This window comes from Pituophis catenifer, unplaced genomic scaffold (assembly GCF_029215685.1).
Source record: "Pituophis catenifer annectens isolate HBS135680 unplaced genomic scaffold, rPitCat1.0.hap2 SCAF_1, whole genome shotgun sequence".
In the NCBI taxonomy this organism is placed as follows: Eukaryota; Metazoa; Chordata; class Lepidosauria; order Squamata; family Colubridae; genus Pituophis; species Pituophis catenifer.
The window spans coordinates 333,701,316-333,726,910 of record NW_027256881.1 but is presented as its reverse complement, the minus strand read 5'-3'; the positions used below and the strand labels follow the sequence as shown (position 1 = coordinate 333,726,910).

Below are 25,595 nucleotides of genomic sequence, written 5' to 3'. Positions count from 1 at the left end.
TTGAGAGAACATAAACATAAAAGTGTTGTAAGACATATGAAATATATTTAGATCAGCTTTTGGCCTTAAATTGCTAAAAACTGCTTTGAGGAGTCGACGGGGAAGAAAGAAGGAAAATTAAAAAATTGACGGTGCCTTCATAAAAAAAACTCTCCTTTCCTAAAGGCACGCACGCACACACAACCTAGACATAAATCAGCTTTCAGCAGATTTAAAAAAAAAAGAAATTGGCTTGAATTTTAATGGGTTTCATAACAGTTATTTGAAGAAGAATGTATGTGTGTCTCTTTTAATTCACGTTTTCCGGAGGGGTCCTCTTAGGTGGCTCAGTTGTCTGAGCATTCTGTTTCTTCCAAATGGTTTTGCCAGATTTTTTACAATGAATTAAACAATACTATTATACATTCCAAAGCCTAGACATGGAACTGATTAATACTGGGGATCTCGTTTTGACATTCAAGAGAAGCAAACCAGGGAGCTCTTAGCAGGGCCAAGATATCCAGAAGCCACAAACTGCTGGATGATTCCAAGCTCTACAGCAATGGGTGTCCAACCTTGGCAGCTTTTAAGACCTGTGGACTTCAACTCCCCAGAATTCCCCATGCTGGCTAGGGAATTCTGGGAGTTGAAGTCCACAAGTCTTAAAGTTGCCAAGGTTGGACACCCCTGCTCTACAGAGAAACCACACACTCTGTGCCAGGGTATTCTGGCAAATTCAGTTCGAATTTTTTCTGCACGTCGTAGGGGAGGAAGCGCCCAGCCACCAGGTGATGCTTGCCCATAAATCTCGTGGCACATTGCTTTGGAGCCGCCAAGGAGACAAGAACATCAGGGCTGATTCCATCACTGCTGCCCATCTCTACATCCCAACCTGCAAAGAAAGAGCAAAAATAAGGCAAAATAACTCCAGGACAATTACAGGGACGCTGCCTGATCTGAGCTCTAATTATCCAGATGTCCCCAGCGGGGGGTGGGGGGGGGTGTATTCTCTATTTCTCCTTCAATAATTCATTTTCAGAGATTTTTACAGCTTTAATTAAAGGAAACTCTAGATGCTAAAGGGCTATCAATGTAAAGATTTTAATTGGTTTTAAATATGGGATTTTAAATTTGGGGGTTTTATAATTGAGCCAATTATTTAATAATTTTAATTATTTTTAAATTTTGTCTGGCTTTGTGCTTTAAATCAGGCTGTACACTGCCCTGAGTCCTTCGGGAGAAGGGCGGTATAGAAATAAAATTATTATTATTATTAATAATAATAATAATAATAATAATAATAATAATAATAATAATAAAGCTTTGTGGTACTATTGGCCTTTGCACATCCCACATGGGAGCAGACTTCCCAAACTTGAAGGACTGTCCCAGGATAGAGGGCGGGGACTGATTTTATTTATATATATTTTGTCAGGATTCGGTGTCGTCTCAAATAAACTGCATTTCAAACAAATAGTCCTTGATCAAAATCTTTCATTTATTAGGCACAACAATCAAAAACTCCGACTCAGTTGCAGCCAAACCCTCCCTTTCCTTTCCCCACTGCTCTGCTTCTCATTGGCCATCTCCCAAGTCATTCTGCTGTTCTCTACTACTTCAGCTCAAAGGAATTTCCCCCCTCCCAACCCATCTCCTAGGGGATAGTATCTCCAGGGAAAATAAGTAGGTGAAAAGTCAAGCGTCCTCTTGCCAGATGCCCCCACCTTCTCCTTCTTATGTCAGCACTGGAGTGAATGCAGCTTGGAGTGCTGACATTTTATTTGTTTTCTACCTTTATTGTTCTTATAAATAATGTAAGGCAGCAAACGTACTTCATACACCTCCCTCCTCATATTTTCCTCTCAACAGCAACCCTGTGAGGTAGATTGGGCTGAGAGAGAGAGTGACTGGCCCAAAGTCACTAAGCCAACCTTTATGCCTAAGGCAGGACCTGAATTCACAGTCTTCTGGTGATTGGCTCCAAATCATCCAGCTGGCTTTCATACCTAAGGCAGGACTAGAATTCACAGACTCCTGGTGATAGGCCCAAGTCACCCAGCTGGCTTTCATTCCTAAGGCAGGACTAGAACTCACAGCTCCTGGTTTCTAGTATGATGCCTTAACCACTAGACCAAACTGGCTTATTTGTCATTACTCTTGAAGGGAGGGCAAGAAGCAGATCCAAACCCATACTAAAGAATTTCCCGCCCATGAATGTTATTAGGCAGTGGAACAACTTGCTGCTTAGAATCATGGAGGCTTCATCGCCGGAGATTTGCAAGAAATGTTTGGTAGCTGCATGGTCTGTGGATTCTGCCCTGGGCAAAGTTTGGACTAGGAGGTCCAAACTTTGAGGTCCCTTTTGACCCCATGATTCTATCTGGTAGAACTAGAACGAATGGGATGAATTGTCAAGGAGGTAGATACAGAAGAGAGATTAGGAAGACCTTGACAGTAACAACTGATGAACAGTAGAATTGATGATTGCATGGAATGGTTTCTATCCCTTCAGTGGAGATTTTCAAACAGAATAGCAGGGATAGTGTGGTGTAGGGATTCTCACTCTTGACCACTTCCAGATGTGTGGACTTCAACTCCCAGAATTCCCCGGCCAGCTTGTTTGAAAACAGACCAATGCTTTGTGCCGATAAATATCACATTTCTTGTTCCATTAATTTAACTTAAATTAAATTAAGTTCTGATTATGCCATTGTCAGTGGAAATAAATTAGAACATTTAGGGGAGGAGAATTTTTTTCCAATCATGTCTCATCTGCCTGTTTGTTCTTCCACAGAAGAAATTCCTTCCCTTGATGGTGAAAGCAGGTTTCAGGCTACCACACTCTCTAGACACAGCAAAACGTGTCTGAAGATGACATCATGTCTCGTTTTAGGAAAACTGATGCCTTCTTACAGCAAGCTCTGCCGTTCAAAAGAACCGCCTCTTCAGACAGCCACCGCGGGTGCCAACGAGCCAAGCTGGAACTTGGCAAGAGGACGGAAGTACGAAGAAGTGGAGAAGGGATTAAAATGAAGATGAGGGAGAACCAAGGAATGTCATGTTCTGAAAGAACAGGGAAGTGGTGATGGCAACGCGCGGGGGCGACATTAATAGAGGTTTCATGTTTGTGAAATTTATCCTCTCAAGCAGCTTTCCTCCTACCTGGTATTCAGATGTGTTCAGACTACTTCTCAGAATCTCTAGCCAGCAGTGAGCATTTTGTCCTAATTTAATTTAGTTTAGTTTAGTTTTTTTAATGACGACATAACAAATATTCCACCCACAAAGCTTTAAGGAATGCATGGAAACATAGCATGCAAGGAACGTTCTAATCTATCTAAATCAGCATTTGTCAATCTCACCAATTTTGTGATTTTTTTTTTATTTTTTTATTTATTTTTATATGCCGTCCTTCTCCGGAGACTCAGGGCGGCTTACAATGTGTTAAGCAATAGCCTTCATCCTTTTGTATATTTTATACAAAGTCAGTTTATTGCCCCCACAAACCTGGTCCTCATTTTACCCACCTTAGAAAGGATGGAAGGCTGAGTCAACCTTGAGCCTGGTGAGAATTGAACTCGCAGTAATTGCAGGCAGCTGGATGTTAAATGCTGCCTTAGTAGGAGGCATTAGCCTCCTACGCCACTCAGGCTATATATGAACTTCAACTCCCAGAATTCCCTAGGCAAAGCTTGGGTTTGGGAGTTAAGTTGAAGGGAGCGGGTTATTTCCATTTTATGAAAGTACCGGTAACTCCTGAAACATATTTGATTAAAAGAAACAGTTGTGGCACTGAAGGCAGTGTAGATATAAATGGGCTCAATCTGATTCATCTGGGATCCTCTTAAATTCTTCCACATCTATCAAATGACATCAGTGAATATGGCAAAACTGAAATTCCATGTGCAGGAGTAGTCTACCATCAGTTATCAAACATTGGAGACAAATTATATTTGTCTTTATGTCTTAGTCATCTCCAGTTTGGATTATTACAATGAGGCTACCCTTGAAGACTAGCATCTTGTCCAAAAGCAGTGGCTCAAACATTTAGGGTGATTTTTCACTGCAATTCAAGTTGGCAGTTGTCACCTTTAAAGCTTTTTATTGTTTAGGATCTGGTTACTTGCAGGACTAGCTTTCACCGGTGGTTTAGAGCCAACCTAGAAGAAGGCTCCCAATAACATAAGCTTTGAAATTGTTTTCTTTTCATGAAATAAATAAGACCTGGTTGTTTTAGCAAAACTTTGGGTTCTGAAGAGTTGTTTTTGTTCCAGCAGGACATTGAAAGGGTATATGAATTAAGTATGTTCCTTGATGTGGAGTGACTTATATTAATATTTTGTGCGGCTTTGTGCCTGTTAGTTTTTAACATTATTGTTGACTGGAAATCTGTATGCTGCTTAGAACCAGACATGAGAGGAACTCACCATACAGGTAGTCCTCAATTTACAACCACAATTGGGACCTGTTGTGGCCCGTTTGCGGCCTGTGCAGCTAGTAGCTGATTCTGACAGCGAGGAGGCTGGTATGGTGCTGCGCCATCAGCCCGTGCAGCTGGCACTCAAGTCAGACAATGAGGAGGCTGGAGAAGATGTGATGCCAGAGGCAGGGATTCAGAACCCCCAGAAGCTCCCTTAAGTGAAGAAGATGAAGAGGAGGAGCCTCTTCTCAATGCACGGGCACGCAGAGCTGCCAAAAGGCAGGAGTGGCTCCTCAGGAGGAGGTCTCCTCGAGAGTAAGGCTTGGGGTTAATTGGCCATTCCCTTAGCCTATTTAAGGAGGAACGCCGACTGAAGCAATTTGTAGGGACAACTTCGTTCATATACCTTCGTGTCTTGTCTTGCTTATCTTATCAGCTTCCTGCAAATTGCTTCTGGGCATTCTGCCAACCATAGTAAGCTTTCAGTTATTATTCTTTGAATTCTTGGCGGCTGTTAATGCAGTTAATTAACAGCCATTGTTGTAAAATATTGGTTTATTTAGTAAACTAAGGTTTGAACCGACTTTGTGTGTGCTGCGTTCTTTGGGGTCCGTAGCTGGGGCAGAACAGGACCCAAATTTAGAGCTTGGAGCATTGTTAGAGACCCCACACACTCACTTCACGGTCTGTTTCTGTTGTTCCCCTCTGGGAGGAGGTTTCAAAGTATTTATAGCAGGGCTGCTAGATTCTGTAATAGCTTTGTTCCTTATGGTAAACTCGCATTTTTTTCCGCCATGTATATGTATACATTCAAAGTAGACTGTGATGTTTCTCTGTGTCATGTGTGTGTGTGTGGGGGGGTACATGCATAATGGTTATCTTTTGAGAGCTGAATGCAACGAAATTGCATGTTAATGTATGCTGATTAGTGTACATTTAAAGTGACAATAAAGTTTTTATTCTATTCTGTTCTCATTTCTGTTGCTAAGCAAAACAATTATTAAGTGACTAAGTGACTGGCGCCTGATTTTACAACCGTGGTTGCCATGGTTGTTAAATGAAACCCTGCACTTGTTAAATGAATCATGCAGTAGTTGTTAAGTGAATCTGGCTTCCCCCATTAACCTTGCTTGTCAGAAGAAGCAGGCTGAGAAGGTTGCAAATGGCAATCACATGGCTCCAGGACACTGCAACCATTATAAATAAATACCAGTTGCCAAGTGCCAGATTTTGATCATGTGACCATGGGGATGCTGCAACAGTCGTAAATGTGTAAGTTGAAATGGTCACTAAAAGGATGGATGTAAGTAGAGGACTACCTGCATAAGCCTAGCAAAATGAATGGATGGAGGAAGGAAGGAAGGAAGGAAGGAAGGAAGGAAGGAAGGAAGGAAGGAAGGAAGGAAGGAAGGAAGGAATCTCGCAGCAAAGGGAGGGATGGAAAATTGGGACATAGCCACCTACGTCCCAAAAGACAGGCTCAACTGACCTCCAAGAATCTGAAGGGGCTCAAATGTACCTGAGTGGGACCCCCATCCCCTCCATTATCTAATGACTAGTAAGTGGCTGCCCTTTCACAACATCAAAAGCCAATTCCTAGGATAGTGGCTGCCTCCCTCTACCTAATGAGAGGGTCAGCCCAATGCAAATAGGATAGGATAGGATAGGATAGGATAGGATAGGATAGGATAGGATAGGATAGGATAGGATAGGATAGGATAGGATAGGGGTTGGAAGGGACCTTGGAGGTCTTCTAGTCCAACCCTCCTGTTCAGGCAGGAAACCCTATACCACTTCAGACAAATGGTTATCCAACCTCTTAAAAATTTCCAGTGTTGGAGCATTCACAATGTCTGGAGGCAAGTTGTTCCACTACTTAATTGTTCTAACTGTCAGGAAATTTCCCCTTAGTTCTAAGTTGCTTCTCTCCTTGATTAGTTTCCACCCATTGCTTCTTGTCCTACCCTCAAGTGCTTTGGAGAATAGTTTGACTCCCTCTTCTTTGTGGCAGCCCCTGAGATACTGGAACACTGCTGTCATGTCTCCCCTAGTCCTTCTTTTCATTAAACTAGAGATACCCAGTTCCTGCAACCATTCTTCATATGTTTTAGCCTCCAGTCCCCTAATCATCTTTGTGGCTCTTCTCTGCACTCTTTCCAGAGTCTCAACATCTTTTTTACATTGTGGCGACCAAAACTGGATGCACCATTCCAAGTGTAGGCAGAGGAGCAAGGGGAGAGCAGAGCTCTCATCTACACACCTGATGGGACATCCAGGCTGACGAGTGGAATCCGAATTTGTTTGAGCGTTGCCAAGATTGTGCAGTAGGGCTCTGACAGTTCCCCCAGGCTGTCTTCTACGCCAAGCATGGCGTCAACTACCAGGTTGTATGCATCACTGATTAGCTGAACCTGCCAGAAGGAAAGGGACAAATTGCATTCAATGCCATATTAGCTTTCCAAAGGTTTCCTTATTATTTCCAAAATGAAACAAGCTTACTCAGAATTCATCGTGCAGGTTTTGAATTTTTAAAATGCATCCAGTTTTATATTTAGCCCTTTGCGCAGGAAGCTTAATATCTGTTTCTGTTTCTGTTTGTTTCTTACCTTTACATTGTGTTACACTAACTAAGTGACAAATAAATTCTGATATTGCTGTTTAGCCTTCATCAGATTTAATTTGCTCAGGGATGTCAACACCAAGCCAAACTTGAATCTCTTGGGCTGTGGTATTCACATATGTACTATTTGCATTGTAACATCTCCCGTGGAAGGGAGACTGTGACAGCTCATTACCCCAAATATCTTGAATTCTTCTGCACTATCTGAAGACAAAATGTAACTTGACCAAATGCATCCACAAAGTGCAGGAAATAGCATCTCTGAATGAAAAAAACATCTGTGATTCCTGATTATCTCAGATAGCTCTGTGTCCAGTGTTTTTCAACTTTGGCAACTTTAAGATGCATAGACTTCAAGTTCCAGAATTCTGGGAATTGAAGTCTGTACATCTTAAAGTTGCCCAAGTTGAAAAACACAGCTATTGTAGGCCCTTCATTAATTACTTAGCTCAAATAGCCTTACATGCAGAAAAACATGGTCATTGTACTCTGCTTCGAACTCTTGAGAGGAAAATTGGACATAAATCTAATGAAGAAATGAACAGGGAAATGCATAATAATCAAAGTAGCTTGTCAATGAGTGAAACCAGTGTGATAAATTAAATGGCGTGGATATTTAGCAGAAGCTCTCTTTGGAAAAGAGGTAAAAACAGAGCAAATGTTTTGCATGGCCCCGTCTTATATTTACCACTAGAGTTTCAGTTGTAAGCTTTTATTTAAGATCTTTGTATTCTCACAAAACTTTTTGTTTTTCACTTGACTTCTGGGTGGCTTCTATACCACAAGATTGACGAAAGGAACTTCAATTTCATGAGGTGAAGTCAAATTGCAAAGCCAAAACCTTTTTAAAAAATTACTTCCCTCCCCCCACCTCTATCCATACTGAAATTAGGAAAACTTTAGAATCCAGGAATCATTTAGAGGATAATGCTTTTGGAAAGCTTCAACCGAAATCCAGCCAAACTCATTTCTCCTGAAGTTTCTTTCCAAGAAGGCAGGAGCAGCTGAATTAGAAAACATGATTTGAAGAAGCTGGTTGGGCTCTGATCTGTTTGTAAGATGAAATAGAAGTATTGAGTGAAAGCCACATAAAATTGTTTATTTGTTTAGAAAATTTATATCACAGCTGACTCACTCTTGGTGACTTGGGACAGCTTACAAAAAATAAAATCCCAGTATGCAACCTTAAAATCAATAATCTGCCATCTAGTGGTGGGATTCAAAATTTTATACTGCCGGTTCTGTGAGCGTGGCTTGGTGGGCGTGGTTTGGTGGGCATGGCAGGGGAAGGATACTGTAAAATCTCCATTCCCTCCCCACTCCAGGGGAAGGTTACTGCAAAATCCCCATTTCCTCTCGATCAGCTGGGAGTCGGGAGGCAGAGAATAGATGGGGACGGGGCCAGTCAGAGGTGGTATTTACCGGTTCTCCAAACTACTCAAAATTTCCGCTACCGGTTCTCCAGAACTGGTCAGAACCTGCTGAATACCACCTCTGCTGCCATCCCCTTGGTGATAGTAATCAGTCAAACAAGCCACTTGATGGGCTCCATCCCACTCTGGGTTACCCAGGCAAAATTTTTCAAGGAAGTGCCATATTTGCACGGAGATGCAAAGAAATGATAAGGATTTCCTTAGCTCTTTTTGGTTGTTTGCGATGCATAATAAAATTTCAGGCCCTAAATGGACATGATTTTACCAATTATTGGAAACAATCAATAAGCATCAGGAAAAACAATAGCTTGCAAAATAATATATAACAGAAGGAATGCAATGTTTATAACATAGATATATATCCGTGTGCATTTCTTAGAAGACATTAAAAAGTTTTAAACACATTAACTCAATATTAAAACTGAGAGTGAGTGGGCGGCCATATACAGCAGTGGCCAAAATTGTAGAAACCTTTTGGGAAAAGTGTATTTTCTAAAACTAGCTAATAACACCACTTTTTTTTTAGTAGTATAATAAAATAATATATTAATGGAAAAATAATTTAATCAAGAATGTAATGCAATAACTTTTATGAAGGATTTGCTATTAGAATGGCAGTTACAATATAAAGAAGAAAAGTGAAATACGTAGAAAAACCGAGATATACAAAAATTATCACCATAGAAAAAACGAGATATATAAAAATTATCACGTCAGTTAATAGTTGGGTAACCTTTAGCATGAATTACAGCCTTACAACGTCTTCCCATGGAGTGAACCAAGTCTTTTAGTTCTGCAGCTGTTCTAATGTGAAACCAAGATTGAATGATTGCTTCTATTAACTGGCTAGGTCGCTTCTAACGAACAAGTTTCTTTAGTCGGCTCCATAGATTTTCAATTGGGTTAAGGTCTGGGCTATTCCCAGGCCATTCCAGCAGTGGAATATGATTATCTTGAAACTCCAAAAAAAAAGTGGTGTTATTAGCCATCAAACCTCCAAAATACACTTTTTCCAAAAGGTTTCCACAATTTTGGCACCACTATAAATTCTCTAAATACATAAATAAAAATAAAAATTAAGTGATAAATCATATAACTCACAAACGTATACAGGGACATAGGCTCACATATCACAAATACCCATTAAAAATGGATGGGTTTCAATTTTACACTTTTCAGTAGCATAAATATTGAACGTGCTGGCTTAACCACAGCGCAGCATAAAGGAACCAGTCAGGCTAACATAATAACCCTGAATTAATAGCAGAAAGAGAAAAGATAAGAAAGCAACTGCTATACATCCTCACGTCTGGATACCTCTCACAAAAGGCATCCATTTCTTCAAAGAATGCAGAGCAATTAACGAATTATCTACAGAGCAATAGAATACAAAGCTTACTCAGAGCAAAATAGGTCATGAAAATTCTCTACTGTTGCTAAAATCCCATACGATTTGTATAATATTTATTTGTTTCCAGCACATTCTCCCTCTTTTTACTGGTCCCATAAAAATTCAAGTTCATGAGAAGTAGAGGCATTATATTATAATTAAAAATAAGCTAAGGTTAAAAGATGGACGTTTATGAGATTAACAGTGTGTTAAAAGATATTGTGAATTCAAACTTTTAAGCATTAGAAATTGTGGGGATTTTAAGACATAATCCTGGGATTGATTACATTTTGTTAATATTTAGCTTTATTAGTAGTCCTTGACATTTGGGATATCAAAATTATGGTGGAATAATGAGTAATTTCTAAATATTAAATATTAGTGACTTAGTAGGGGATAACAAATAAATGGTGCAAAGAAATGTTATTTAAGTTTAAATGTATTAATGGGAAAAAACGATAAAGAATTATAAAGAGAGAATAGTATTGGTGAAGTATTGGAAGATTAGGACTATGTATACTTATTTGTATTATTATTGTTAACATTGTTTAAAAAGGATATTGACCCAGTCAATACACTGTCCACAAAATATGTATGGTATGGATAAAATAAAATAAAAAACTTGAAAAAGAAGAAGAAGAAGAAGAGGCATGCTAACGTCAAGAAGGCTTTCTATAATGGTCCTTTCCCCAGCAGATCTGGACCAATGATGGCCTACAGGTGAGACCAACTTAGGTACAAAAAGAACTTCGTGTAAGATATATATATGGAATTAAAATCTAAGTCAGAGATAATAACTCTGGTATCAAGAAATATTTTTCAACTTTAAGAGGAATCAGGTATAGATTATTAGATCATGCTACATTATAGATAGTCCTCATTTAGCAACCACAATAGGCACAGGCAACTGGATCATTAAGCAAAACAGTCACGAAGAGAAACCACAACTGTGCTTAATGTCTGTAGACCAGATTCTCAGTCATCCGGGTCATAGGATGTCTAAAAGGTCCTTTTTCAAAATGCAACTGGACTGCCTCAGGAACTCCCAGGGAGAGTACTAACAACCAGATGACTGCAAAGAAATATGATCTTTCCCTACCCCGGTCCATCTTAATAGAACTAATCTTTCCATCGCCTCCACCATCCTGCCAGAACTAATGAAGCTTCTTGGATGAGAAGCGAAATGTCTTCCTCACGAAAAAACAGTCCAGTTGTCTTTTGAAAAAGCCAACTGTGCTTATTATCTTATTTCAGCTTTCCTTTGCTTTAGTGTAGTTTACTTTACTTTGTCATTGCACCTCGTACAACAAAATTAAATGCCATCTTCAGTGTGCATTATACATTAAAAAAAATAAAACAAAAACACACATCCTTCACATTCTATACAATTGAATTGAAAACTCCTGTTATTTGCATTAATATTGCGCTATACAGTAGAATTCAATATAGTTACTGCTCTGGGATAGAAGCTGTTTTTCAGCCTATTTGTCCTTGTTTTTATTGTCCGGTACCATCTGCCAGATGGTAATAGTTCAAAAAGAGGGGTGCTTTACAGATCTGCAATGGTAGTCGTTCAAGGATTGGTCTCAAAATTATTTTTCATCATGTTGTAACTGTGAACAATCACTAAACAAGGCCTTTGCTAAATAAGCAGTACTTTTACTGCTGATGTGTTGTTGTTGTTGTTTTTTTAATTTGATTTATATGCCGCCCTTCTCCGAAGACTCAGGGCGGCTTACAATGTGCTCAGCAATAGCCTTCATCCTTTTGTATATTTATACAAAGTCAGCTTATTGCCCCCACAACTGGGTCCTCAATTTACCTACCTTAGAAAGGATGGAAGGCTGAGTCAACCTTGAGCCTTGGTGAGATTCGAACCCTGCAGTAATTGCAGGCAGCTGGTCTTAATAACCAGCTTAATAACTGGATGCCTTAAACCACTGTACTACCAAGGCTCGTGTTGCGCTGTCGTGCATAAAAGAGTAGGTGTACTGAACAGCATATTAATATCAGTTTCAGCCTTATTATCCTCATGCATCTGTACCCAACAGGAGGAATTTACTAGATTGCACACTCCAGAAAACCATCCAAAACCACACAACCAGCACTGTCAATGCCTTCAACCTCCATGTAAGCTATTAGCAGAAGTATTAAAGCCTTTTTCTAATTCATCAGAAACATTTGCAACTGCCTTCCCTAAGAAAATAATTCAAATATAATCCAAGCATGTATAATTTAAATCACGTATCCCATCCCTCGCCTGCCGAGGGCCCCCCAAAAGACCTCCAAAGTTCTGCCAACTTTTTTTTTTTAATTTGATTTATATGCTGCCCTTCTCCGGAGACTCAGGGCGGCTTACAATGCGCTAAGCAATAGCCTTCATCCTTTTGTATATTTATACAAAGTCAGCTTATTGCCCCCACAACTGGGTCCTCAATTTACCTACCTTAGAAAGGATGGAAGGCTGAGTCAACCTTGAGCCTTGGTGAGATTCGAACCTGCAGTAATTGCAGGCAGCTGGTCTTAATAACAGGGTGCTTTAGACCACTGTACTACAAGGATAAACTTATCATTGTTAATAGGGTAAAATGATATGCTTATTAAATGTAGAGAAAGAAATGTTGAGAATGATTTAATCGGATGAATTACTGAGAACCCAGAATAATCATAATAACTAGCTTATCTGTGTTTATCCTTTAATACTTATAAAACTAATTATGGAGGTGAAAGCTAAGAGTTCTCTTGAAATCCCTTTTCAAGTATTTCTCCCATATTTCACAGTTTGCTCTGCAGTATAGATTCAATGATGCAGAAATATGCATTGAAACAGCAACGATGGCATCATACGTATGATTGCACTGAGGTGGGCACCATACTTTGGGGGAATCAAACATGTGCAATCAATGCTAAAATATAACCAAAACACTCTTGAGTCAACCTCAAATTCAGATCACATGAAAACTGCAGATAGAGATGGAAATGATGGCTCAGGAAGGATATATAATTAAGATAATGAGCTCCTACTATACACAGAAAGAGAGAAACATACTGTACCTCCCCAATCTGGTGTTTCAACTATGATTTATTTGCAGGGTGGATAAAAATCAATGATTTTTTAAAAAAAATAAAAAAAACAGATTTTTTTTATTTAAATCGGATTTTTTTGATTTTTATCGAATTTATTTTAATAAAAAACTTTTGGGCTAAAAATCTACCGTAAGGTAGTTTTCTATTTAAGATACATAAATAATTTAGTTTATTCAGCATGAAATGGAGCTTAGTTATGTAGCATGAGGCTGTATATTCTGCAACACTGGGACTATCGGTGAGTCAACAGTGGGTCAAAGGAGTAGCAGAGATGACAGTTGCTCTTTAAAAATTATGATTTAAATCGAGTTGATTTAAATCAAGCCTTTTTACTAGTGATTTAAATCAACTCGATTTAAATCAAATCCACCCTGCTTATTTGCATAGCTTTCACCTACAGGATTATGGGAACTGTAGCCAAACACATCCAGAGGTCAAAAGCTGGTGAGATATCCATCCTAACCTCCTTCTAAACAGAAGGGCAGCTAACTGCGGTTCTTTTGAAAAAGACATCTAGATCATTTTATAGGTAGTCCTTGACTTATGACCACACTTGAGCCCCAAATTTTTGTTGCTAAGCAAGACAATTATTAACGGAGGTGTGCCCTGTTTTACAACTTTTCTTGCCGCAGTTGTTAAGTGAATCACTGCAGTTGTTTAAGTTAGTAAAACGGTTGCTAAGTGAATCTGGCTTCCCCATGGACTTTGCTTGCCAGGTCTCAAAAGGTGATCGTGTGATCACGGCACATTGCAGCGGTCATAAATACAAGTCAGTTGCCAAGCATCCGAATTTTGATCACGTGACCACGGGGATGCTGCCACGGTGGTGTGAAAAACGGTCGTAAATCGCCTTTTTTCATTGCTGTTGTAACTCTGAACGGTCCCTAAACAAATTGTTGTAAATTGAAGACTGCTTGTGCTATCTGAGATGCTAAAATGTACCGTACTTTTCAGAGTATAAGACGTACCTTTTCCCCCCTAAAAGAGGGTGGAAATGTTGGTGCGTCTTATACACCAAATACAGCCATTTTTGGCCTCCTGAAACCCCACCCCGCGCGTCCCGTTTTCGCCAAAAATAGGCCTGTTTTTTGCAAAAACGGGGTCTGCAGAGGATTTGGGAGGCTTGCAGAGTGCTCCTGGGGGCTGGGGAGGGCAAAAACACGATGCATGGGGGTTTGGGAGGCCCACATAGTTCTGAAGGTGGAATGGAAACATTAATACATGTGAAAGCTGGAAATAAAAGCATTTTTACTGTAATCGGCTTCCTTTCCCAAATGCGATTAAGCATCTCGCCTTACCTCTGTTGGCAGATAGGAAAGGAAAGGAATGTCGATCTTTTCACACTGCGTGGTGAAATCCCTGTAGAGAGGATTAGACGACTTTTTGGGATAGAAAATGGTCGGCTCGTATTCCTGGAAGAGAAAACAAGAGATGACTGCAGATAAGCATCAAGGGCAATCACTTCCCTGTTTATAACCAAAGCTAATGTGAATGTGTTTAATCCCAGAAATCACTCCAATTAAATTAAAATTCCAGAGGCAGGACACGGAAGAGAACACAGGTGAGGAAATAATGAAAGAAGAGTTACAAACTGCTATTGGGAAATTCTCTTTAGTTTATCTCAAAGAGATATAATAACCAGAGGTGGGCTGCTGGGGGTTCGTAGGGGTTTGGGAGAACCTCTAGCTAAGATTCTGTGCAGTTCAGAGAACCCACAAATCCCACTCCTGGCTGGCCCCGCCCACCCCTCCCCTCCCAGGAGTCCCCACGCGGCCCGTTTTGGATGCAGGTAAGTGCAGGGTGCGTGTGGAGCCTCCAGGAAGGTGAAAAATGGGCCTATCGGAAGTTTCGGAAGGCCAGAAATGGGCCTGTTACCGGCCTCCAGAGGGCCTCCAGAGCCTGGGGAGGCCATTTTCACCCTCCCGGAGGCTCAAGGAAAGCCTCTAGAGCCCAGAGAGGGCAAAAACGCCCCCCCCCCCCGTGGTGCAGGAGGCTGATTAGGCCACACCCATCATGGCCACACCCACCTAGCAACTGAATAGAGAGCCCCTTGCTAAAAGTTTTGAAGCCCACCCCTGATAATAACTGCTTATCTATCAACGAAGCTTTGTGTTGATAGATGAGTTTATCAATACTCTGATGATAGAAATATATATTAAGAATGCCAGCCCTGGTAGGTGGTAGTATCTAAACCAGGTTGTTTAGCAATCTTAGCAAGTTTAAGACTAGCGGACATCAAGAATTTCAGAATTCCTCAGCCAGCCATGTTGGCTAGGGTATTCTGGGAGTTGAAGTCTATTTGTTTTAAAGTCACCAAGGTTGGGAAACACTGATCTAAATGCTAATGTCATAAATGTAAGAAGGGCTAATCTCATAAATGTAAGCAGGGAATGGTTTAGTTAATACTTGGAGAAAGAGTAGCAAAAAGTGAGAGGGGACCACAAGAAAAACAAAATTTGCTTTAACTGATATTATTTTACATTGGTTTCCATGTGTATTTTTTTTTTCTTTGTGTCACATTAAAAATTTGTAATTGGTGGCATGGTGGAGGTTCAAAAGTTCATTTCCAGGACTTTTTATCAATTACATAAAACCCTGAAAATCTCATGTTGGTTTTAATCCAATGATCCAAAATCTATGTGATAGATTCTGAAATATATCTGGGTCCTTAATGCAGAGAAGAAGACCTCTTTACCTCAGAAAATAAGATTCTGTAAAGACATTTAAAGCTAGTGTAGGAAGTTAGCACCCACCCCTCTCCTAGGAAAATGAGATATTTGTAGGAAATATTAAAAGGGCAGAATATTTCCTCTAAAAGGGAGGCAGAAACTCACCCCCCCTCCACCTTTGTCAATGGGCATTAAAACCTGGGCCAGTCTATTCTACATAACAAATACCTAACTCCTTCAGGCAGAGCCATAGTAGGAATTGCCCAAAGCCCTTTCATTACATCATCACTCAGTAAAAGTCAACCAAGCCTGGGACTCAAAAAACACAACCTACAAAGTTATCCCTGCATGGCCCCATGGGAGTCTGACAACCAATCAGAACACAAGCTCAAATTCAAAGCCCAACAGAGGGTATAAAACCCAGGCACTCTCAGCATCTCTGCCCTTTTCTTCCCAGGATTTCAAGCCATGTGATCCTGTTCATCAATAAACCTTCTTTCCAAGCAACTTCCATGAATCCAGGGTCTTTTTTCCCCACTTGGAACTGAACCCAGATGGACATTTCTTCCAACAATTGGAAGTTGGTGGTGTTCTTCAGAAATTCTGTAATCCAAATTTTGTAAATCTGTCAGTTTAAAATATATTTTTAAATCTTGTGAAGGATGGCAGGAACATTTGTTTAATACTTATTCTTATTAAATAAATCTAATTCTGCACTTCTGGAGTTACTAAATGCACGGGAACACAGTGATCTATTCAATTGCCAAATCACTGAATTATGTGATACAATTCTTGGCTTAATAGCAACTGTACAAATATACAGTAGTTTTTAAGGAAAAATATGTACGATTAAAATGAATGTATCATGTTTGGTGGCCCTGAATACAGTATATGGACATCAAGATAGTAGCAATCCTGCTGATGGGTGAGAAATGTTTGCCATTGAACAAGTTACAAAGTTTGCTACAGTATTCAGAAAGCCTTGGACAAGCTTTCTCGGTGGCATTGTTGCCTTTAATGCAAATAACTGGAGATAAAGGACTTTGGAGGGAGTCTTGATTGGAAGAATCTGTGTTTAAAAAAGCTCAAGTTAGTGGGGCAGAAACTCCGCCAAGGGAACTGTTTGCAAATAGTCTACAAAGGGGACAGCCAATCTATCAATTCCCTGAGCTTATGCAAGGCAAGACCTATGCTCTTTGGCATCAGCCATTCATTCACTGGTCTATTGATGAAGGAACCAGGCTAGAAACCAGGAGTCTGTAAGTTCTAGTACCACCTCAGGCAACAAAGCTTTCTGGCTGCCTTTGGGCCAATCACCAGGAGACTGTGAGTTCTAGTTCCATCTTAGGCATGAAAGCCAACTGGATGACCTTGGGCCAGTCACTCTCTCTCAGACCCACCTTGCAGGGTTTTTGTCAGGAGGAAGGAGTGTTGTGGCCCGTCAGCAGCCTGTGCAGCTAGTAGCTGATTCCGACAGCGAGGAGGCTGGTATGGTGCTGCGCCAGCAGCCTGTGCAGCTGGCACTCGAGTCAGACAATGAGGAGACTGGAGAAGATGTGGTGCTGGAGGCGGAGATTCAGCCAGGGCCTTCAGAATCTCCAGAAGCTCCCATAAGTGAAGAGGAAGAAGAGGAGCCTCTTCTCGATGCACAAGCGCGCAGAGCTGTTAAAAGGCAGGAGTGGCTCCTCAGGAGGAGATCTCCTCAAGAGTAAGGCTTGGGGCTAATTGGCCACTCCCCTAGCCTATTTAAGGATGCAATTTGCAGAAAACAACTTCATTCATATTCCTTCGCGTCTTGATTCCAGAAACATTTTATCGGCTCTTACTTCTCTCTTGTCAGTTTTCCTGCAAATTGCTTCTGGGCATTCTGCCAACCACAGTAAGATTATTGTTATCTGAAATACTGTGCCTCAGAATTGAGTTATTATTCTTTGGATGCTTGTCGGCTGTTAATGAAGTTAAATTAACAGCTCTTGTTCAGAAAAGACTGATTTCAACTGTACTTGTGTTCGAACAACTACTAAGAAAGCTCATTAGTAGTCCTTAATTAGTAAACTAAGGTTTGTATGGACTATGTGTGTGCTGCATTCTTTGGGGTCCATAGCTGGGGCTGAACAAGGAGGACAATATATAGGTCTGTTCGCCACCTTGAGTTATTTATAAAAATAATAAAGGCAAGATATAAATAAATCAGTTCCATGATCTAAAGATGGCCCATCCCCACAGCATTCAGAGCTAGTTGGATACTTACAAATACACGCAAATGCCGGGCACATACTAGGCCAATTGCCCCATTCTGTTCACAACCACAAATCACCAATAGTGTCGGCTGCTTCTTTGAGAGAGACTGCCTGGGGAAAACCTGAAACAAACAAACAAAAAAAAAAATCCAGCAAGTGAAGGTGGACAAGTAAAAAAAAAAAGAAGAAGAAGAAAAGAAGAAGATTGTTCAGGTTCACAGTGTTCCTAAAAATAAAGCTTAGATCAGGAAGAGGGCAGAATTCCAACACAGTTCACAGCACACAAACTACATAATATATTTCTTCAACTTAGCGGATGAAAGAAGTTCATTAAATTGAGAAAAAGTCTCCCAGTGTCGTTGGGAATCAGGAAGTATAACAAATTGAATTATGCCATTAAATAAATGATGATACCCAGTTATACATTCTCCAGTCCTGGCTACACAGATGATGCTATTGCAATGCTGACTGGATACCAGGTAATCCTCAACTTATAACCATTCGTTTACTGACCATTTGAAGAGACTTATGACTGTTTTTCACACTTACAACCATAGCAGTGTTTGTGTGGTTACGTGATCAAAAGTTGGACGCTTGGCTCGACTTACGACCACAACTGAGCCCCAAATTTCTGTTGCTAAGTGAGACAGTTGTTAAATTCATTTGGCCCCATTTTACGACCTTCCTTGCCATAGTTGTTAAGTGAATCACTGCAGTTATTAAGTTAGTAACAGTGAATCTTGCTTCCCTATTGACTTTGCTTGTCAGAGGGTCTGAAAAAGTGATCACATGACCCTGGGAACATCATAAATAAATGCCAGTTGCCAAGCAACTGAATTTGATCACGTGACCATGGGGATGCTGCAACAGTTGTAAAATATGAAGAATAGTAATAAGTCACTTTCTTCAGTGGGGTTGTGACTTTGAATGGTCACTAAATGAATGACTGTATGTAGAGGACTACCTGTAGCAGTTTCCCAATACATCTTTTTTTCCCTGAAAGATTACAGCAATTTTTTTTGATTTTTTAAAATAGATTTCTGTAGTGATGCTGTCTTCCCTTCCCTTCCATTTGTTTCCCAACTGCTGACCTAAATATTTGTACTTTGCAATGGGCATTGAGTGCTGTGGGTTGCAGCTAATATCTGTTTAAATCATGTCATCTATTATTTTTTATTGGTCTCATCACGACCGTCTTCCTAGAAATCATGCTCCAAATGTCTCAATTTGTCTTGCTCTGTGTTGCATCCATGGGAGCTATTCATGCTTAAATTGAGTTAGCTTCTGTTATGGATATATAAACTGACAACTTTGCCAATGCTACGTATCCTCCAATTTTGTTCTCGCAGTTTCTGTATCCTGTACAGAAAAAAACAACACACTGTCATTCTCTGACAGGATCAAGGCTACAGCTTTCCCTGCCTCTCCCTCCAAAATCCAATAACCCCTACTTTGTAGGCTTCAAGAGATGATTAAAAACAGAGGTTTTATGGTACTTGGCACTCTCTAGACTGGCAAAAATATATCCATATTTAAACCCCAATTGTTCGAAATGTGGACAAAAGCAAGGTATCTTCTTTCACACGTGGTAGTTATGCTCCGAAACAAAAAAATATTGGATGAAAATACATAGTTGGATACAGGAAGCAACAGGTTTCCAGATAGAATATACACCAGAATTGTTTCTTCTAGGAATAATGAAAAAGAAATATGAAAAAACAACAACATATATTATTCTACATATGACAACGGCGGCAAGATTGGCATTTGCGCAATGTTGGAGAAGTTCAAACATACTCTCCGAAGATTTAATAATTAGAAAGATATTAGATTGTGCCGAGATGGATAAAATCTCTAGGAGCCTGGATAGCTCAACAGACTAAAAGCCTGTTATTAACATTCAGCTGTCTGCAATTATTGCAAGTTCGAATCTCCCCAAGCTCAAGGTTGACTCAGCCTTCCATGCTTTCTAAGGTAGGTAAATTGAGGACCCAGTTTGTGGGGGCAATAAGCTGACTTTGTATAAAATATACAAAAGTATGAAGGCTATTGCTTAACACATTGTAAGCCGCCCTGAGTCTCCGGAGAAGGGCGGCATATAAATCTAATTTAAAAAAATGACATTGGAACTAGAAGGACAGATGGATTCGGACTTTTACGTAATATGGGATAAATGGTATTATTGGATTGAAGATAGAAAAAAAGGGAAATAACACATAGTAGATTTTGTAAAATTATATAGAGCATAGGAGAACATTAGTGTGATGATATGTAAATGGTCACAGTCATGCACAAGAGTTGAATAAGAATTGTTTTGACCACCGCTCCTGAAGTGGACTAGATTTGCTGTATGGAGGAAAATTGGCAACAGTAAGTTTAAAAATGAGGTAAACATTTTAAACAGTAAGTTTAAAAATGGGGTAGATCAGTCTAGAGCAGGGGTGGGCAACTGTGGTCCTTTTACAACCTGTGGACTTCAACTCCCAGAATTCCTGAGACAGCTTGCCTGTCTCAGGAATTCTGAAATTGAAGTCCACAGGTTGTAAAAGGGCCACAGTTGCCCACCCCTGCTCTAGAGCAGTGTTTCTCCAACTTGTCAATGCCCTGCTGGGGAATTCTGGGAGCTGAAGTTCACATGTTGTCAGAGTTCCAAGAAACACCCCCAACGAAATAAGACTCCGAGGCCTGAAGTTCCTCAAAGTTCCATTTTATTAGAGATGTCATATTGGCACATCTGGGAAAACCCGAATCTGAAAGTTTCCATGTTTTTCCCACCCAAAGGAAAGTTCAAGTCCCTGCCCAACACCCACAAGTCCATCACATGGTCCAATCAGAGCACCGTCCCAACTGGAGATGCCTCCCAGCCATACCCCTCCAGGTGCAGGGCAAGATGTCCTTGACTCTCTTGGAAAGGAATGTTATTATGACTATATATCACCCTGTCTCCACACTATTCCCTCCTCCCAGTTTCCCACAGTAGTAAAGGTGGCAGGCCTGAAGATCCAATGAAAAAGATGGCTTCCAGGCCTGACACGTGTCTTAAAAGTTGCTAAATTTGAGGAAGAACTAGTCCAGGAACTAGTCTAGGAATTATCAATGCCTCTCTCTGACAGCAGTGGTTGGGTGTGGCTTGGGATTTTGTTGATCGCTTCAAGCCCTCTCACTTATAGTCATGTGACCAAAAATAGTAAACGCAGCCCAAACCTTGCTTTCCCAGTGCACATGCATTGCACAAGCACACACCACACTGATGCTACACCTGCCTTGATTAGATCCTCACATACAGGCATAAACCTTGATTAGGTCCTAGAAAGAAAAGTGTAGGCACATGATTGCAGAAGCTTTGTAATGCAGTGGAAACTGGAGATGCCTCTTTATGGCGGCGGCTGCTGCTGCTGCTAAAAGGTTCAGAAAAAATTCCAGAAGCCTTTTTTGTGCACCTGTTTTAGAATCTCAATTAGTCATTGAAAATCTTTTTTAATGTGTTCTTTGTTTGCTTTATGAAACTGAGGAAAATGCAATTGCAGTTTGTGTTTCCTCCAGTCCTCAGATTATTTTTAGAACATTTTATCCAAGGGGATAGGAACATTGCACAGAGCAAAGGAACATGGATTCAGAACTAGGAGGATACACAAGTAGTCCTCAACTTACAACTATTTGTTTCATGGCCATTCAAAGTTACAACAGCACTAAAAAAAAAAGTGACTTACAACCGGTTTTCACACTTACAACCATTGTGGCATTTCCATAGACTTGTGATCAAAATTTGGGCACTGGGAAATGGCATGTATTTACGATGGTTGCATCCTGGGGATATGATTGTCATTGGTAACGTTCCCAGACAGCTTCCAACCAGCGAAGTCAATGGGGGAAGACAGATTTGCTTAATGATCTCATGATTTACTTAACAGCTACTGTGATTCACTTAACAACCTTGGCAAAAAAAGCTTGTAAAATCAGGCACGGCTCAATTAACAACTGCCTTGCTTAGCAATGGGAAATTCTGACCCCAATTGTGGTTATAAGTCAAGGTCTACCTGTAAAGAAATAAAAATTGATTGCCACAGAAAAATCCAAATATTCTTTTCTATCTACATGCAGTCACTTTTCTTCTTAAACCTAAAGCTATTTCCGCCATCACCCTGGCCTGAAATCACTGTTGCTGTTTCCTTGATTGGTGCTTCTCAATCTCACCTCCCCCTTAAAATATGTGGACTTCAGCTTCCAGAAAGGAAGTTGACCGACTGGCTGGGGAAATCTGGGAGTTGAAGTCAGGGGTGGGCTTCAAAAATTTTTGCAACGGGTTCTCTGCCCGGTTGCTGGATGCGCATGGCCATGGTGGGCATGGCCTAGTCAATCTCCTGCACCATGGGGGGGGGCGTTTTTGCCCTCCCCAGGTTCCGGAGGTTTTTCTCGAGCCTCCGGGAGGGCAAAAACGGTCTCCCCAGATTCCGGAAGCCCTCTGGAGGCCAGAAACAGGCCCATTTCTGGCCTTCCCGAACTTCTGGTAGGCCTGTTTTTTGCCCTCCCCGAGTCTCCGTGTGCGCCCTGCACTTACCTGCATCCAAACAGACCATTTGGGGACTCCTGTGAGGGGAGGGGTGGGCGGGGCCAGCCAGGAGTGGGATTTGGGGGTTCTCCAAACTGCACAGAATCTCAGCTAGAGGTTCTCCAGAACCCCTGTGAACCCCCCAGCAGCCCACCCCTGGTTGAAGTCCACCCATCTTAAAGTTGCTGAAGTTGGGAAAGTCTAACTTAGATCCAGATGTCCAGCTATCCAGCAGCCAACTGAGATTCTTTGAAGCAGTTTCTTGATAATGAGGTTCCTTACATTATATTTGATAATCTGGAAAACATTCATTGGCTATCGTGGATACTATGAACTCACCTTGGTCACTGCCATGGCAGATGCATGACCCCAGATCTCAATTAACTGCTGATGGCCAAATTTAAACTCTTCTAGCAGCTCCTTCTCAATAGATGTGGCTTCCGCTCGGCTGCAGAAGAAGGAAGAGGAGGGGAAACCACAGTTACATTTCTCCTGAAAATTCCATTTGCACGTTGTTTCAAAAGCTAGGCTGTAATCCAAGCGCTGATGAATTTCTTACCAAATTACCTGATGGAATGTCCACATTCTGAGGTACTATAGTTTACATCTAAATTCCAGATGCAAGAACAAACAATAGGCAGTAACTAGACTGACTCATATTTATGACGGTTGCAATGTCCCGGGGTTATGTGATCATCACCTTTTATGACTTTCTGACAAGCAAAGTCAACAGGGAAGCCAGATTCACTTGCTAGAACCATGCTATTAAGAACTGCAGTGATTTACTTAACAACTGTGACAAGAAAGGTCATAAAATGGAGCAAAATTCCCTCAGCAACTGTTTTGCTTAGCAAAGAGAAATGTTGGGCTCAATTGTGATAAGTTGAGGACTACCTACAGTATATAACCTATTTCTACACCAGCTCTCCAGATGTTCACATACAATACTATATAATTTTGTTGTTGTTAGTTGTGAAGTTGTGTCCAACCTATCGCGACCCCACGGACAATGTTCCCAAGGCCTTCCTGTCCTCCACCATCCTCTGGAGTCCATTTAAGCTCACGCCTACTGCTTTGGTGATTCCATCCAGCCACCTCATTCTCTGTCATCCCCTTCTTCTTTTGCCCTCAATCTTTCCCAGCATTAGGCTCTTCTCCAGTAAGTCCTTCCTTCTCATTAGGTGGCCAAAGTATTTGAGTTTCATCTTCAGGATCGGTCCTTCTAAAGAGCAGTCAGGGTTGATCTCCTCTAGGACCGACCGGTTTGATCGCGTTGCAGTCCAAGGGATTTGCAGGAGTCTTCTCCAGCACCATAGTTCAAAAATAATTTTGTTCAGTGAATGTTAAAATAACACAGCTGAAGACTTTTTTACCCCCTTATTGAAACAGTTGGGCATTTACCGCTGTGTGAAAATGCAGCAATGGCTGCCCTCCTATATACATGCCCTCAATCTGTCATGTTTCTTTGTTCAACCTGTACAGACTGACCTTTTAATTAGGCTTGCATTTAGGCAATAAAAAGTGTTTGGCTGTGTATGTGTGTGTGCGTGCAATGTGTGTGTGTGAATACATTATACATATATTCATTTTAATTGCACAAGCCAAAATCAGGTCATCTGGCTTCCAGACAAAAACGGGTACAGACTGTTCCCCTCACCCCATGTTTCTTCCCTTAGAGTTACCTCTGGGCTTTCCATTCTGGAATGAGAGAAGCCACAGACAGGAATTTGTACATGGCAAAAATGGAGACAATGCTCCAATTGTTCTACTTCTGGCTCACAGCCTCCAAAAGCCCTGGCAGGCGGTGTGAGGGCCGGGGGTGAGGGATGGAAAGAATTGTTCACGTACATCAGTTCATTCAACCCAAGGGATCAGAAAGGAGAGAGAAAAGGTCATATTACTGACCACCATTGTTGGTGGTTAAAAGGAAAAGTGGAGTGAGGTGGGTCTGGAGGAAGCCTTGAGGATCTGCTCCTGGTGTTCTAATCTTTGGGAACAGACAGCATAGTAGTTAAATAAGTGCAAGTTACTAGATGTAAGCATCTAATGGAAATCTGGGAGTGAAGATTACTTCATTGATCTCAAAAATATGATTCCCCCGAGCTGGCTGCGTTTGCTTTCCTTCCAGAACTCGTAGGAGAAACCTCTGGCCCTAATTCCATCCATGTGCATAGATTGGTAATTCTTAATCTTGGCAACTTGAAGATGTGCGGACTTCAGCTCCCAGAGTTCCCCAGCCAGCTGCCTGGGGAATTCTGGGAGTTGAAATCTGCACATCTTAAAGTGGCCAAGGATGAGAAACACGGTCATAGATTTTCCCTATGGGAGATTTGGGGATGGTGGAACTGAGGAACTTCTCAAGGAGGACACCACAAGCTTTCAAAAAGGTGCCAAGACTGAGTGATGCAGAAGTCAAAGACTGTGAGGAGGAAGAGATAAGAGGAGCCTACCATGCCAGAGGTAGGAGCCTACTAGCCTGAAGACAAGTGCTGAGATCAGGGTGGATTTGATTTAAATTGAGTCGATTTAAATCATGTAAACTAGTAAAAAGACTTGATTTAAATCAACTCGATTTAAATCATAAATTTTAAAGAGCAACTGTCATCTCTGCTACTCCTTTGACCCGCTGTTGACTCACCGATAGTCCCAGTGTTGCAGAATATACAGCCTTGTGCTACATAACTAAGCTCCATTTCATGCTGAATAAACTAAATTATTTATGTATCTTAAATAGAAAACTATCTTACGATAGATTTTTACCCCAAAAGTTTTTTATTAAAATAAATTCAATAAAAATCAAAAAAATCTGATTTAAATAAAAAAATCCGATTTAAATCAAAAAAATCCAATTTTTTTGATTTTTTTAAAAACACCATTGATTTTTATCCACCCTGGCTGAGATTAAGTGGTAACATAAATGTGATGGTGGAAGGCCAAGAGGACGGAAGTGGGTAGAATGAAACAGAAGAGAATAGACACGTGCATATTGCTTAAAAATAAAAAAGGGTGTTGATCTGTATTTGAGGTAATTTATGTAGGTAATTTATGAGGTAATTTAATATATTTTTAAAATATTTTTAATTGGTTTGTTATTTTAAATTGGGGCCAAATTAATATATATCTTTTTATTTGTTTTTAATGTTTGTATTGTATGTTTTTATCTGGCTGTACACTGCCCTGAGTCCCTCGGGAGAAGGTGCGGTACATA

General features: G+C 40.7%; 1 protein-coding gene across 1 annotated transcript in view; it reads right to left on the bottom strand.

Moving 5' to 3' along the window:
* Window positions 1-630: 630 nt before the first annotated feature.
* The window catches only part of YJEFN3 (YjeF N-terminal domain containing 3), a 34,107-nt gene continuing 9,142 nt past the window's right edge, over window positions 631-25,595 (bottom strand). The window contains exons 2-6 of the mRNA XM_070931777.1: window positions 22,727-22,835; window positions 17,850-17,960; window positions 14,228-14,341; window positions 6,660-6,810; window positions 631-871 (exon numbers count right to left, since the gene is read on the bottom strand). Of these exons, the coding sequence (XP_070787878.1) occupies window positions 672-871; window positions 6,660-6,810; window positions 14,228-14,341; window positions 17,850-17,960; window positions 22,727-22,835 (685 nt within the window). The 3' untranslated portion in view covers window positions 631-671. The remainder of the gene's footprint in view (window positions 872-6,659; window positions 6,811-14,227; window positions 14,342-17,849; window positions 17,961-22,726; window positions 22,836-25,595) is intronic.